Source organism: Geotrypetes seraphini, chromosome 16 (genome assembly GCF_902459505.1).
Source record: "Geotrypetes seraphini chromosome 16, aGeoSer1.1, whole genome shotgun sequence".
NCBI lineage: Eukaryota > Metazoa > Chordata > Amphibia > Gymnophiona > Dermophiidae > Geotrypetes > Geotrypetes seraphini.
In genome coordinates, this window is record NC_047099.1 from 42390744 (window position 1) to 42407065 (window position 16322).

Consider the following 16322-nt stretch of genomic DNA (forward strand, 5'->3'; position numbering starts at 1 on the left):
ATAGAAACATAGAAAGATGACGGCAGAAAAGGGCCACAGCCCATCAAGTCTGCCCACTCTATTGACCCACCCCATTAAGTCTGAATGCTAATGACCTAGTTCCTTTACTCGACCCTCGTAGGGATCCCACGTGGATATCCCATTTATTCTTGAAGTCGAGCACGCTGGTGGCCTTGATCACCTGCACCGGAAGTCTGTTCCAGTGATCTACCACCCTTTCTGTGAAGAAATACTTCCTGGTGTCACCACTAAATTTTCCTCCTCTGAGTTTGAGCGGGTGCCCCCTTGTGACCGAGGGTCCCTTGGGAAAGAATATATCGTTTTCCACCTCGACACGACCCGTGACGTACTTAAATGTCTCAATCATGTCACCCCTTTCCCTGCGCTCCTCTAGGGTATAGAGCTGCAGTTTGCCCAGTCTTTCTTCGTATGAGAGACCCTTGAGCCCCGAGACCATCCTAGTGGCCATCCTCTGAACCGACTCAGCTCGAAGCACATCTTTCCGGTAATGTGGCCTCCAGAATTGCACACAGTATTCCAGATGGGGTCTCACCATGGTTCTATAGAGTGGCATAATGACTTCAGGTTTACGGCTGACGAAGCTTCTATTGATACATCCCATCATTTGCCTTGCCTTTGATGAGGCCTTCTCTAAGACATTCTGTAATGATGATTTCTTGAAAAGTTTCTAGCCATTAGAGAACTCTCAGCGTTCTTATAGGAGGAGGAAAAATTCTTCAGATCTCTGTATGCCACTAGAGTTGATCCTTGCAGGCAATAGTGGAAAGGGAGAACACCTCACAGGCAAAAAAAAAACCCCTCCTTGTAAAGTTCCCACAGAAAAATCAACAATGTGTAACTTAGACATAATAACTTTGCTAACTTAATGCTGTCTTCAAAGCCAGGGAACATTACTTATCTCAATGCCGTCTTCCGCATGAATAAACCTTATGTTCAAAGTTCTTGACTCAATCGCTGCCTCGTCATTGGTTCGCCGATGACAAAGGCAAGCTCACGTTTCGCTCCAAGCTGCATCAGGACATAGGACCCAGGACAATCGGCACACAACTTTGGTGCTGGGGTTCCCCAGGGGTCGGTACTGGGACCACTGCTTTTTCACATATTTATCAATGATCTAGAGATAGGAATAACTAGTGAGATAATTAAAATTTGCTGTTTCAGCAATGAACCAGCCTTTAATAAATCACGTCAAGTCCCAAGCCGAGGCACGAGTATGCAGAGTGTCAAAGTGATTGAGCATGTTATCATAAAAAAAATCTCGATATTCACGGAGATAATACTTGAAAGACATTCTTTTCTACTATCAAGTACCCAATTTGAAATTAATTGTCTGTCAGTAAATGAATAATAAATTTGAAAACCAGTGCGATTGAGAAGTGTACAAAATGCAGCAATTAGACCAGTGATTCCCAACCCTGTCCTGGAGGAACACCAGGCCAATCGGGTTTTCAGGCTAGCCCTAATGAATATGCATGAGAGAGATTTGCATATGATGGAAGTGATAGGCATGCAAATTTGCTTCATGCATATTCATTAGGGCTAGCCTGAAAACCCAATTGGCCTGGTGTTCCTCCAGGACAGGGTTGGGAACCACTGAATTAGACTACTGACTCAGTATCCCAAGTACTAGTGTCAGCCCATTGCATATTCAAAGGCTTAGTACTTGCGTTCAAGTCCTTACCTAACGTCCAGCTACGTATCAGTCAAACTCCCACCTTAAGCACCAAACATATGTCCCAGGAGGAAACGTCTTCAAATACCCCCTGGTGCCTCCAACTAGAAAGTGCCAGACGAAAGTCATACTCTCACTTCTTACCAAAGTACTGGAATCAACTACCTCCTAACATTAAATCCTTTGATGGGCTCCTGAGCTTTAGAAAAGAAATAAAAACCTACCTCTTCACCTAATTCTTTAGGATAAGCTAGAATACAGACTGTAAGTCCCAAACCACTGTATTCCTCATATAAGTTCAACTGACTCTCTCCTATGCATGCTTCACGTTTCATGCATCTGCTAATCCAGAACAATCGAACTAGACACATCTCACTGTAGCCATATTGCCTTAGTCTTCTATGCCTTCTGTACGTTACTGTGTAACCCAGTCTGAATTCTCTGGGGAGGATGGGATATAAATTGAAATAAATAAATAAAAATAAGTTTATGTGGCATACCGAAACCGATGAGTTCAACTTTCCGTGGCTAAACGGGATAATCACGCCCCAGACGCCAGTGCGCCGACAATTCGGCGGAAGACAGAAGCGCGCGGGGGAAAAAATAATTTTTAAAGAGCTCCGACGGGGGGTTTGGGGTGGCAACCTCCCCACTTTATTGGTTAGTGTTTGTGCTGCCGTTGCCGGGGGGGGGGGTTTGGGGGGTGAAACCCCCCACATTATAGAGAAAACGGAACTTTTCTCTCCCAAAATCAGAAAAAGTTCCGTTTTCGCTATAATGGAGGTTTCCAACCCCCCTCCAACAGCAGTGCAAACACTAACCAATAAAGTGGGGGGGGTTGCCACCCCAAACCCCCTGTCGGAGCTCTTTAAAAATTATTTTTTCCCCCGCGCACTTCTGTCTTCCGCCGAATTGTCAGCGCGCTGACGTCTTGCGCTCCACTGTCTATGAACCGTGGCTAAACAGTATGCATTGCATTTTCATTGGAAACCATAAGATAATAAACCGATATTAGTGACTTACATTGTATTTATTTTTAGAGCAGGTTTGAAGGTATGTCGTCCCTTGAGAAAGTTGTTGCTTACAGTAGTCATGAAGAAGGAAAGATTATCCTGGGTCAAGAAATATTCATCCTGGACTGCAGAAAACTAGGCCAATTTTATGACAATAAAATCATTTCACTTCAGAACTAAACTAAAACTTAAATTTATAGACCAGGTCATCTCCATGGAAATGGAGCTCGACTCGGTTAACAATCATAAACTAATAATAGCAACAAATAATACTGATGAATAAAAAGAGAAAGATATACCGAAGGATCTAGGAAAAACAATAAGAAAAATTAGGAGGAACGAGATGACAGATACTTAGAGAATAATTATGTTTTCAGAACCACTTACTTTTGAATAAATACTTAATTTTAAAACTTTTATGCAATGCCAAATATCTACAGCTAACAATAAGCTTCTGATGATTCTTACGGATGTGGCGATACAACAGATAACGTACAATTGGAAAAATTGCTCTAGATGGAACTACAGTTTTTGGTGGAATTCAGTATGTCATCTATATAAGATGGAAAGACTGCTTGCAATACAAAATGGTTACTTTAATAAGTTTAAGGATGTATAGAGGCCAGTAATAAGTTATTATAATGATTAATATTTTTTGATTATTCTTTTCCCTTATGTGAAAATTTTTGGAAGTATGGGTGGGTGGGTTGGTTATGATAATTTAAATATACATAAGTATAATAAATATGTCAATTCATATATGATGTATAATAATTGAATAGGGAGGAGGGTGGGGATTAAATTTTCTTGGATATTTGTTACTAAAGAATTTTCAAGTGATGATGTACTATAATTGTTTGTTTTTATTGTACACTTGATGTAAATTATAAAATGAATAAAGATTTTGAAAAAAACCCCAAAACAAACAAAAACTTTTATGCATTTCAGCTGTTCAGGCCATAGTAAAATCATGTTGCATCATTATTGTATTTGACAGGTTGTCTTTTCAGATAAGAGCACAATGCAAATCTTTGATGATCATGCTCAACTAGTGCGTAGATGTCCTAGTGAGGAGTCCCACAAAAACTGTGTAGTTCAGATAATCAAACATCCACTTTCTGCAATGGTGTGGGAAGCAATTAGCACGCATGGCCTAAGCAGGTTGCACATTGTTGAGGGGACCATGCGGCAAGACCGGTATCAGAAGGTTCTCGAAACATGGCCTACTTCCAAATAGAAGCTATGGTGAAAATCTTGAAGAAAGGTCATCTATGGACAAGATAAGGCCCACTGCCATATTGTTAAGAAAATTAAGAACTTCTTGGCTCAAAAACAAGCAAAACTTCTGGACTGGTGAGGAAACAGTGCAGACATGAATCCTATCAGAAACTTCTGGAAGATTTTGACTGTACTGTCACAAACAAGTGGCAACTGATGGAGAGACTGATACAAGAATGATTCCACAACAAGAACATCAAAAATTATGCAAAGAATATGATTGAAGGCATGCCAGATCGTATAAAGGCACACGGGGGATGGACAAAGTATTGACATTATACCGATTGATATCCAAATGTTACACACTATTTGAGAAATTTTCCAAAACTTGTTGTAAGAATTTCATTTTAATGTACTAAACATGTTTTGCTGTTAAATTTTACATTTTTCCGTATTTTGCAATGAAATATCTGCGTCATTTTCAATAAAAACAATTTATGTTATAAACTCCATAGTAATTTGGCTAGCTCTGTAAACCAGCTTTGAAAACTAAGCTATCCAGTGGTTGATCTGCAGGTCTCTTGCATTGTAAATGCCCCACTTTCCTTCCACCCACAAGCCTCAGCCTGTTTCAGAAAAGGGACATTAATCAGAAACAGAACAATGATATCCTTAGAACTAGAGAATGACACGGGGACAAATTTTTCCCCGTCCCCACAGGAACTCATTTTCCCGTCCCGCTCCCGCGAGTTCTTTTCCTGAAAGCTCCGTCTTCATCTGCACAAGCCTCAAACACTTTACAATCATAAGGGTTCAAGGCTTGTGCAGTTAAGGTAGAGCTCACAGGAATGGGGCAGGGACAGCAACACCGAGAAAACTCACGGGGACGGGATGGAGAAATTGAGTTCCTGTGGGGACGGGGACAAAATTGACCCCGTGTCATTCTCTACTTAGAACCACCACTGGTTCTTGTGGGTATGAAGTGAAATGTCAAAAAGCAAAGCCACAGAGGATGTAGCTCACATGTGTATGGATGTGGGGATATGAGTTAGCCACAATCTCCTGTTGCACGGCAGGCTGTATCAGTTCCAGTTAGCCTCTCAACTGTTTTTTGCCTTTTTAGGGTATTGACTTGAAGTAAACTAGAGGGAGAAATGGCAGCTGGACACTCTTGAGTGTAATAACACAGGAGGCCTATGTAATGAAAATCTAAGCTTTACATGTAAACTGTTGTAAATTATGGAATGACTTTCCCCTTCGTTTGAGACAGCTTCATTCATATATACTATTTCGTAAGGCTCTAAAAGCGTATTATTTCAGCATATGCTACCTTTATAAAAAGGATTGTTATAATTTCCTAATTTGTAATTCCTCTTAACTTAGGGTTTGTCTTATTGTGATCTGCTCCAAATCTTATTTGACTGGATGAAGAATAGAAGAACTCTGATTAGATTCTTTTTTCCAGTATTTCCTTAATCATGTTTCTGCTTTGAGCAGGGAGATGAAGGGAAAAAAATTAAGATTGCAGGAATGGGGATGAAAAATGCACTTTATTGAGGGAATGGGCAGGGGAGGGTGACGAATTTTTGTCCCTGCGTCACTCTCTAATATTGCACACATAAACACACTGCTCCATTACAAAACCAGAGTTGCCAAGGGTGAACATGAGATTGAAGGCCAAAGAGTGAGATTTTTCAGATGATACATCCAGGGTATAAATCAGACAGAAGAGGACATTTCTCTGGGGAAGTGAACATTATTTTGCTCTTTGCTTTGATATAAAAGAGAAATTGTAGGTTCAAAACTAGTACGGAAACTAGCAAATAAGCAAAGTTTGCTCTTTTAAGATTGAAACTTGAATTTTCTGCTAGAGAGAGAAACTCAGCTGTCACAGCCTACAGCATTAACAGACCCAGCTCAGTCGTCTTTCCTGCCCGTCCCTAGCACATTTCTTCACTTATAGTCTTCATTAGGAAACCAGGAGGATTGTTTGTTACAGACTTCGATTACATTTCATTACTTGCTAAGAATTAGGGTTACCAGATTTTCCATCTGGAAAATCCAGACCCCTAGACCCGCCCCCACTGCCTCCAAGCCCGCCCCCCCCGCCCCGCTGCTTGTTCTCGTCGGGCAGCACAGAGACGTGCGATGTCACTGTGTCGTATTCGTGCATGCCCTCCTGCATGAAGGAAAGATTTTTAAAACCCGGACAAAGTGCCAGGTTTGGAAAAGCCGTCCTCAAAAGGAGGACATATCTGGGGGAAATCCGGACGTCTGGTAGCCACTACATAAAGCGCACAATATAATCCTAAGGCTCTTTATACCAGTCTAATATTCCTAGGTTTAATTAACAGCTCAATAATACTAAGACGCAGACAGTAGTTCAGCAGTGAGAGGGGTACTATCCAGGCTTTTGTACTGTCACTTGTATGATTATCTCCCAGTTGACAAGAAGTTACACATAGGCGTTGGAACAGGGGAGGCTACAGAGGCCAAGGCCTCCCCCAAAATTGGCAGTCATAGTCAGTTATGGCTCTACTCCCCTATCCACCTCCTCCCTGTCACTGTAACTTTAAATCTGGCAGCCGCCGCGCAGTGTCGCTGCAGAATGAAGACTTCCGGGGCAAACCTGCTCATTGATGCTGCACGGCAGCTGCCGCAAGATTTAAAATTACAGCAACTGGGAAAGGTAGGTGGGGGAGTCGGGAGCTGGAGAGAAAGTCGGGCCACAGGATCGTGCTGGGGCTAGGGTGGAGCCTTTGGTCCCCTCCAAATGAAAAATATTTTTACTGCCTATGTTATACTGTATATTTATCAAGTAAGTCTCAAAGCTATGGATGTGGGTGTTCTGAATGATGATTTATTAGTCACTCTTCACAATAAAATCATAAAAATACAAACATGAAACCAAGTTTATAGTCCACGTGCAATTGTTCTACCGGTGGACTACAAACTTGGTTTCATATTTGTATTTTTATGATTTAATTCTGAAAGTGAATAATAAATCATCATTCAGAACATCCACATCCACAGCTTTCTGTTCTTATCGTTTGGATTGCTTTCGTTGTGGAACATTGGGTCTTCTCTCTCATCAAATAAGACTCATCCAGTTGTTGTATCCTACAGGGTTCCCACTAACATCAAAACTCTGGTTAATGATGTTTCTATAGACTGTTATCTGTGTATACACACCATAAATTTCAATGGAGGCTTGACCTAGCATAATGATGTTATGAAGTGGAAAAAAGCACAGTGGGCCTCCAAGGATCTGACATGGGTCATGTTTTGGCAAAGCACCTGTGTTAGAGGTCTATTAAAAAACCCCAATATAACAAAATTTTCAGAAATATAAAAAAAACTTATGAAATTGAAAACATCAAACATACAAATGTAGACATTAAAATTTAGACAAAATGCATTCATATCGTGCCAAATAAACCAGAAAAGGTAGCATATGTAAAAATAATGTAAACATGATCACCATCCATGTAAGCCCTTTGCTCCTTCAAAGATCAGTAAATGTTCCAACACAAACAACAGTTAAAACTGGAGAACAGACAATATAAAAAAATCTGGTTCCAATTTCAAAATGGTTGCTGGGACCTCCTGCTGCAGTCCCACAAGGCTGCCATGGAAAGTCTCAGCAGCCACTGGGAAGGAGCAGTGGCACAGGGCAGGAATGAGTGGAGCTTGTTCTGCCCCCAAAGACACCACTCGATCACCAGGTCTTCCTAAGATAGTCCTGGAGAGGGCCTATGAGTAGGAGTGATCACAAGGTGGGGGAGTGAGTTTTGCATCTCAGCCAAATCGCCCTGGATTTAAAGTTTATTTATTTATTTATTTTACCGGCATATATAGGTTGTATTTACAATGTAAAGCCTAATATCAGTAGGAGCTGAAGTTGGACAGTAGGAAAACGGAGGAGTCAGTTGAAATCAAAGGTATGGTACTGATTCCATGGCCTGCTGATAAAGAGGAAGAGGTGAGACCATCTGAAAAGGTTTCTCCTTAGCTTTGAAGGAGTCTCTTAACCACAAAATTGGTTAATTATTGATTGTGAGTTCAGTGAAGAAGAAAATAGTTTGGAATAATGCACTTACCATAAACAGTGAGGTGAAAATTTTGTTTCAATACATATCCTGTTATTCTAATATGAGCTTCGAAGATCCCTTTGTCCTCCATCTTCAGTCCATCAATCCTCAGCGTTGTCTCATTGTACATCTGTAGTCTCTGGTGAAATTTGTTAGTAAATTTGGATTCATTAAATGTTCTTCTTTGGGATTCTCCAAGTATTCTAGATGTTCCAAAACCAAAGAGCCACTCTATTTTATCAATATGATATTCAGGGTTCACATCAATAGAGAAAAGGACAAATCCTCCCAGAATCCCATTCACCCAACGAGGAGAAGGATGAAGTGGAGGAGAAAGATTCTGTGCTTGGATAATCACACTTGGAAGATCTGAAAGAAGCAGAAGATCAGAATTACAGCGATGATCAGAGCAGTACCAAGAAATGGACATAAGTCATCACGTTAGCCACATCACCTTGTGAGACTAGAACCGACTCCTTCCAGCTTCATCTCAGATACTTAATCCTGTCACTTCTCACTGTGACTGCTCAGTGCGGAGGGGCGGTAGCAGGGTTAGTCCCAGAAAATCTGGATTTTCTGCAGACTGTGATAAATTTCAGAACCGGGTGGTACTGCAGGTGGAACGGGGTGGGACCATGTGTCCTCTTTTTGTAAAGAGGAAATTTGGGAACTCTACTCATAAGCAACTTCTTTAGTAGGAGTATGAAAATAAGGGGAGTGCGTGGTGCAGTGGTTAGAGGTACAGCCTCAGCACCCTGAGGTTGTGGGTTCAAATCCTACACTGTTCTTTGTGACCCTGGGCAAGTCACTTAATCCCACTGCCCCAGGTACATTAGTGCGAGTCCACCAGGACAGATAGGGAAAATGCTTGAAGTACCTGTATGTGAACCACTTAGGCTATAAGTGGTATATACAGTAAATACTAAAAATAAATAAAATAAGGGACTATCTACTGTATATGCTTCATCTTTGCCTACACCCTACTCTGTCTATTAAAATGTTTTATCATGTATTGTGTCGACATTGTAATGTAGCAGACTATGCCATACTTGGATTGTAATTTGAATATTTTTTACTGCTGAAATTGTTTGTTGCTTAGGTTTGACTTATTCTTGCTGTACACCGCCTTGAGTGAATTCCTTTAAAAAGATAACTTTATAATAATAATAACTTTATTCTTCTATATGACTTCTAGGCGGTTTACAATCAAGATAGCTGGACATTCAGCGAAATACAGAGAGCAGAGACTTTAAGAAAGCAAGAGTTTAGAAATACAAGTTTCTGAGCAAGAGTAGAAGATGTTCATTTTGGTAGGTGATGTCCGACAGGACCTGTTTGAAATAAATAACAACGAAAAATTACGATAAGATGTAGATAACAGTTTATATGTATCACAGTACCGTCAAATTCAGGCGGGTAAAGGTAGGGGGTAGGGGGGAGAGTGGGTCAATTGTTTAGGTATTTCAGGAACAGGTATGTTTTTAGGCGTTCCCTGTAGGTAGTGGGCGAAAGCAGTTGATCTAGGTCTTTACTTGGTGAGAGAGAAGGTGTTCGTGGTGTTTTTTCAGTTTGCAACCTCTAACTGGTGTAGATGGTAAATAAATGATCTCGGAAAGTCAGTTTGTAAGACCAGAGCTCATCATATAAAACATATACTGTCTGGCTAAAGAAAAACGTCTCAGCTCCTTTTCTAACTGGCTAATTCTGTGAATTCTATGCTCACAGATTTAGCCACTTAGGAAAGGGCTATTTTTAACCAGTTATCTGACGTTCAAGATTCCATTTCCCAGCACTTGAGCTTAAAGGACCAAAGGACTCATTTCCTGTTTATATTTTTCCCCACATTAATCCTTCAGAGCTTTCTAGCACCGGAAAAGGAAGGCTAAAATCTTATTCTACATCTGAGGAAACATAAAACAGATGCTGCAAGATTTGATTAAGAGTATACAGGCTTAAAGAAGCAAAGTCTTCATACACTCTGTTAAAAGAAATGTGCTTTTGTAGATTACAAAGAAGACAAAGCATTCCATCTCATAAATACGTACCTTGAATCATTTCAGACTGGGCACTAATCTTGCACCGGATTCAAGGATTCTTTTCTGCCTGGGTCTCTGAAGACAGGGTCTTGGACATAAGAACATGAGAATAACCTTACTGGGTCAGACCAATGGTCCATCAAGCCCAGTAGCAGGTGGCCAATCCAGGTCCCTAGTACCTGGCCAAAACCCAAAGAGTAACAAAAGATTCCAGGCCAAGCAGTGGCTTCCCCCATGTCTTTCTCAATAACAGACTATGGACTTTTCCTCCAGGAACTTGTCCAAACCTTTCTTAAAACCAGCTCCGCTATCTGCTCTTATCACAATGTGTTCCAGAGCTTAACTATTCCCTGATTGAAGAAATATTTCCTCCTATTGGTCTTAAAAATATTTTCCTGTAACTTCATCGAGTGTCCCCTAGTCTTTTTAACTTTTGACGGAGTGAAACAGGGGAATCCAGACTGGGACTAGCAGAGGCTGGGAGAGTTTAACAGTCGCTTATGCTGTACTCTTCTTTGTGTCCTGCTGTCATTGCACAACTTCAAGCAGCTTATTCCATGGATGAAGGGGTAGTTCAGTTGGCATGGGGCTTCCCCTTGCTCTACTGATTTGGCTGAATCTTTGTTGTAAACTAATTTGATTGGCTACACCAGAAGAGTGATATACAGACAGGACATATATACATATGGTACAGAGGCTTGGGGGCTAAGCCAAAGATCAGGTGCCACCACCTTTTCAATTAAGATTTTATCATTGGTTTGACTGTCTATACTCGAAGGCAAGGAGTTCTTCTGCTTGTCTGTTTATCTAACAACATACAGAACTAAATAAAACAATAGACAATGAATAGTGTATTTGTTTTTAATTTATTTATACCCCGCCTTTCCTCAAGGCGGGTCACAATAAAGTACATATATAAGCAAAATCACATACATTACAACAGATAGAGCATCAATAAAACAAAATAGTGATAATGTAAAGCCTCCTAAAATTGCAAAGAGGCCATCAGCGCCTCGCATCAAAAAACTATAGATCAAGTCTCATATTTCATCTTACAGAAGAGGCGTTTCTTCGACATTTTCTTAAAACTACTCAAACTTGTTTGCTGTCGTAAATATCTCTGAAGCTTATGCCACTCCCGAGGACCCACGCACAAAAACATGCAAGCCTCTAGACACAGCTAGCCGCAGCTGTTTCACTGTCGGGATATGAAGGTCGTTGTGAGTCACCGCTGCGGTTCATATGGCAGAATGCTATCCATCAACATGAGCAATAATTTATAAAGGATTCGATGTTCTAATTTGAACCAATACAATGATATATAGCATTCTGCCACATGATCACAGCACTAAAAAGGACTTTTTACTGAACTATGGTAAAAACTGGCCTTATTAGCATGTCCTTTTTTTTTTTTTTTTTTTTTTAGTTCAATAAATTTTTATTGAGTATTTTGGAAAAATACAATGAGCAATTCAAATACATATAACATTTTGTATATATATGATCTATAAATATGCAATTAACTATATAGGACCATAATATTAAGAAAAGCTCAGAATAATGAAATTATTTGTGAAGATTGTATGAGAAAAGAAAATGAGATAGAATAGAATAAAAATTAAAAGAGAAAGGAAATAAAGAGAAAAAAGTGAAGAATAGGTAGGGGAAGACAGAAGTGTCTACAAAGTAGAGCGAACATATGAATCTAAGAATGACCAGGGTGATTTTTTATTTTTCATATTCATGGATATTCGGAGCGAAACTCTATTTTCATATGCATATGATTCATATCTATGGTACATACAAAGAGAGTTCCACCAAAACGTATAATTTAATGACGAAGATAGTTTCCAATTTTTTAAAATATGCATGAGAGCAGTCACGATCATGGTATCAGTAAGTTTAGGAGGGCAATTTGATTGTGTGAAACAGGGATGTTGAGATCGAAGGATTATAATGTCCATAGAAATCTCTTCCGAGCAGTTAGTGATAGATTGTATGGTGTTCCAGACTTGGGTCCAAAAAGAGTGGACCAAAGTACAATGGAGAAACATATGATCAAGAGTTCCCTCTTCTTTCAAACAGTTCCAGCAAACGGAATCTTGTTTTAGTTTGGCTTTCCACATGCGAAATGGGGTCCATATTGCATTCCACATAACAAAGAGCATTGACTGTGAAACTCTAGAAGATAAAAGTGGGCGGTTTGTTGAAGACCAAAAGAGTTCCCAGTCAATGTCCGAGAGCGGAATGGTTAATATATTATCCCAGTGTTTCATAGTATGATATGAAAAAGTAAAGGATTGATCTCTTAGAATATTATAGAAAAAAGATATAGCTTTTCCTTTTGATAGAGACCACGAAGACCAGTGGTATATAGTATTTTTGGAAGTCATAAAGTCATATTGTATATACACAGAAGATAGTATTTCACTGAGTAAAATCCATTGTGAATAAGCAGAGGATGGTAGCAGGTATGTGGAACAAAGTATATCAAAAGGAATTGTCATATTAAGAGTAAATAGTTGATGAACAAACCATATACCTGCCCGCTGCCACCGTTTCCATGAAAGGGATTTGCCTTGGTTTTGTATTTTGGGATTATTCCAAAGGGATATGAGTGGGCTAACCCTAACTGAGATTTCGGCTATATCATCTAAGTGATGGAGAGCATGCTGCGTTGAAATGAAAAGAGGATATTTTCTCAAGTGTCTGGGTATTGATATCGTTAGTAAGCAAGAGATGTGAAGAGGTTTGCATAGAAAACATTCCATTTCAAACCAAGTAGGAGGGTCTTGAGAAAAGGAGTCATTAACCCAGTAGGCTCCATATTTAGCTAATGAAGCAATATAATAGTGGTAGAAATCAGGGAAGTTAAGACCACCGTTAATTTTAGAGGCCTTCAGCTTGGCTAGAGCAATTCGAGGTTTTTTCTTGTTCCATATAAATTCAGATAGCTTCCTATTTAGCCAATGGAAAAATGATTTCTGGCATAAAAGAGGGAGCATTGAGAGAATGTAATTAATTTTAGGTGCTAGGGTCATTTTGATGGATGATATCCTGCCCCACCAAGACAAGTATAGTGGAGACCACCGAGATGTAGTGTTAAGAACTAAGTTTTTGATTTTGGATATATTAAGATTTTGAGCAAGGACTGGATCTTTGTGTATTAAAATCCCCAAATATTTCACAGCTTCATTTGACCATGTGAATGGAAAGTTAGTCAAGTCTGATTGGAGAATGTTATTGTTCAGAGGAAAGATTTCTGATTTCTCCCAATTGACAGAGTATCCTGAGAAGCAGGAGTATTGTTTGATGATGTGTATAAGATGAGGAAGAGAAGATTGAGGGTTCCTAAGAAAAATTAATACATCATCAGCATAGGCTGCTAATTTGAAGTCTCGGTTTAAGGAGGGGATACCGTTAATTAGTGGGCTTTGTCTAATAGCAGAAAGAAGAGGTTCCAACACTAAATTGAAAAGTAGTGGTGAGAGAGGACAGCCCTGCCTAGTGCCTCTGTGAAGGGGAAATTTATTGGATAAAGAATTGTTAATTAGAATACGAGCGGTAGGACTGTGATAGAATGTTTCTATCCATTTCGTGAAAAATGAGCCAAAATTATACCATTTTAGGACATAGAAAAGAAAAGGCCATTCCACTCGATCAAAGGCTTTTTCAGCGTCTATAGCTAGGCCTATTATTGGGTCTGTCAGTGTTTTAGCGTGAGCATTGATATGGTGAAAGAGGCGCAGATTATCTCCTATATATCTTTGTTTAATAAACCCCGTTTGATCTTTATGTATAAGATGTGGGATTGCTTTGGTGAGTCTTAATGCAAGTAATTTTGCCATTATTTTATAATCTAAATTGAGGAGAGATATAGGTCGGAAGTTTTTAACCAAGGTGGCGTCTCTGTCAGGTTTAGGAATTACTACAATGGTGGCTTCAGTGAAATTAAATTGTTTATCTGGATTGGAATGAAGGAAATTATAGTATGTAAGTAGATGAGGAGCTAAGATGTTTCGAAATTGTTTATAAAATTCGTTAGTGAAACCATCTGGACCAGGGGCTTTCCCAGTCGGTAGGGAAGATATAGCAGTTTCTATTTCTGTTGTGGTTATCGGAGAATCTAGTTCCAATTTAACAGGGTCCGATATGGTCGGGTGAGATAAGGAGGAGAGAAAAGAGTCTATATCTGATTCAGGAGCCGCAGATTCAGATTTGTATAATGAAGTATAAAAATTTTCGAATTGAGAAGAAATTGAAGATCTGGTTTTGACTAATTGTCCTAATGAATTTTGGATAGATGTGATATATAGTCTTTTAGATTTAATTTTAAGATATCTGGCTAAGGGACGACCCATAAGATTATCACCCATATAATGGCCAGAATTAGAGATGAAGATATCCCGTCTGGCTGTGCATGAAACTAGAGTATTATATTCATATTTAAGTTTTTGGATACTTTGGAGAATAGTTGGGTCATGTAAATGATTAGACATATGTTGTAGTTCTAGTGTTTTAATAGAGTTTTCTAATTCTTTTTCCTTTTTCATGGACTGTTTTTTTTTCCAAGAGGCAATTTTTATCAATTCACCTCTAAGGGTTGCTTTGTAAGCTTCCCAGATTATGGAAGGACAAATTTCAGGATCTTTAGAGTTATTTTCAAAGAATTCTACTGTGAATGAATTGATTTTTTCAACAGTTTCTTCATCTGAGAGTAGGGCGTTGTTTAGCCGCCAAGATGGAGATTCTTTACGTGGAGCCGAAATAGAGGTGTATAAAGAAATGGCAGCATGGTCCGTAAGAGAGATTGGATGGATAATAGTATTAGTAAGGTCTTGAATGAGTGAAGAGGATATGAGAAAGAAATCAATTCTCGAGTATGTATTATGTGGTGGTGAAAAATGTGAATATTCTCTACCTTTCGGGTAAAGTAATCGCCAAGGATCTACAAGGGAGAAGGCATTTTTTAGAGCTTGAAGAGCTGTGAAAGATTTGGATTTGGATGGTTTACAAGAAGAAGATCTATCAATATACAAGTCTTGGATTTGATTAAAGTCCCCTCCCAATATTAGAGAACAAGAACTGAATTCAATTAGCGCTAACTGAATGTCTCTAAAAAAGTCCGGGTGATCTTTAACCGGGCCATATATATTGAGAAGAACAAAATCCTTTGAATGCAACGCAGCATGTACCAGACACCATCTTCCCTCCGTGTCTGTTTTAATTGAATGAATAGTGGGAGAGAGATTATCTTTAAGAAAGATTGAAACACCATTTTTCTTTTGATGAGTTGCAGGGGAATATATATGAGCGGAATATCCCTTTAGTTGAAATTTCGTGGCGGCAGCGGATGGGAGGTGGGTTTCTTGTAAGAAAATTACATCTGGATGTTTGTTGGACACATAATTAGATATCTTTTTTCTTTTAATGGGATGATTTAGGCCATTCACATTAAAGGAAAAGACATGTAGGTCAGCCATAATATATGATATGCAGTGGAGAAATATGCAGTATATCACATTTGTCGAGAAAGAATGATTGATATAATATTGAGGTTAAGTAGACACTCCTGTCTAAGAAGAAAGGTAGAAAAAGTATTGAAATAAAAAAGAAGAAATCAGTAATAACAGCATAATATGTGGTCAGAAAGGAATTATACCAAACTATTATGCTTATCTTAAAGTATTTTAAAGATGCTCCTATGAGCATAGAATGACACACGTAAAGCATCTAACAAAATCCACACCTAATCAGTAATATAAAATGTGAGGTTAGTGTGCTTAACTTATTAGGCTATACAAAGTATGTATTTCATTACATAGCATATTAAGATAAGAGCTTATTGGTTCAGACTAAGATAACTAAAATGGGATTGATTTAATCGAACAAAGACCTCAAAACAAACTGTATGGTATCAAGTAAAATTAAGTCATTGGGGTATTATTGATCATAGTCTCAGGCATAGAGTCTATAAATAGTTGTGCGGTTATTTTGTCTGTGAATGTGTGTGGTTTCCCATCTCTCCATATGCGTAAAGACGCCGGATACACAAGTGCAAATCTCACTCCACGACGATGAAGCGTGGAACATAGTGGCACCATTGTCTTGCGAAGGTTGGATACATGTAGGGAGTAGTCGTTAAATAATAGTAATTTTTGACCTTCATATTCAAGTCGACCTTTTTTCCGAAAGGCTTGCATGATGAGCTCTTTGTCTTTCCAGTTGATATATCTAGCAATAGCTGCTCGCGAGCGGTTGTTATTTTTTG

At 39.1% G+C, this 16322-nt stretch overlaps 1 protein-coding gene across 1 annotated transcript in view; it reads right to left on the reverse strand.

The window, feature by feature from the left end:
- Positions 1-16322, reverse strand: part of LOC117350184 (SLAM family member 8-like) — a 43030-nt gene that overhangs the window by 13153 nt on the left and 13555 nt on the right. Inside the window, exon 2 of the mRNA XM_033924265.1 lies at positions 8025-8384. Within this exon, the coding sequence (XP_033780156.1) occupies positions 8025-8384 (360 nt within the window). The remainder of the gene's footprint in view (positions 1-8024; positions 8385-16322) is intronic.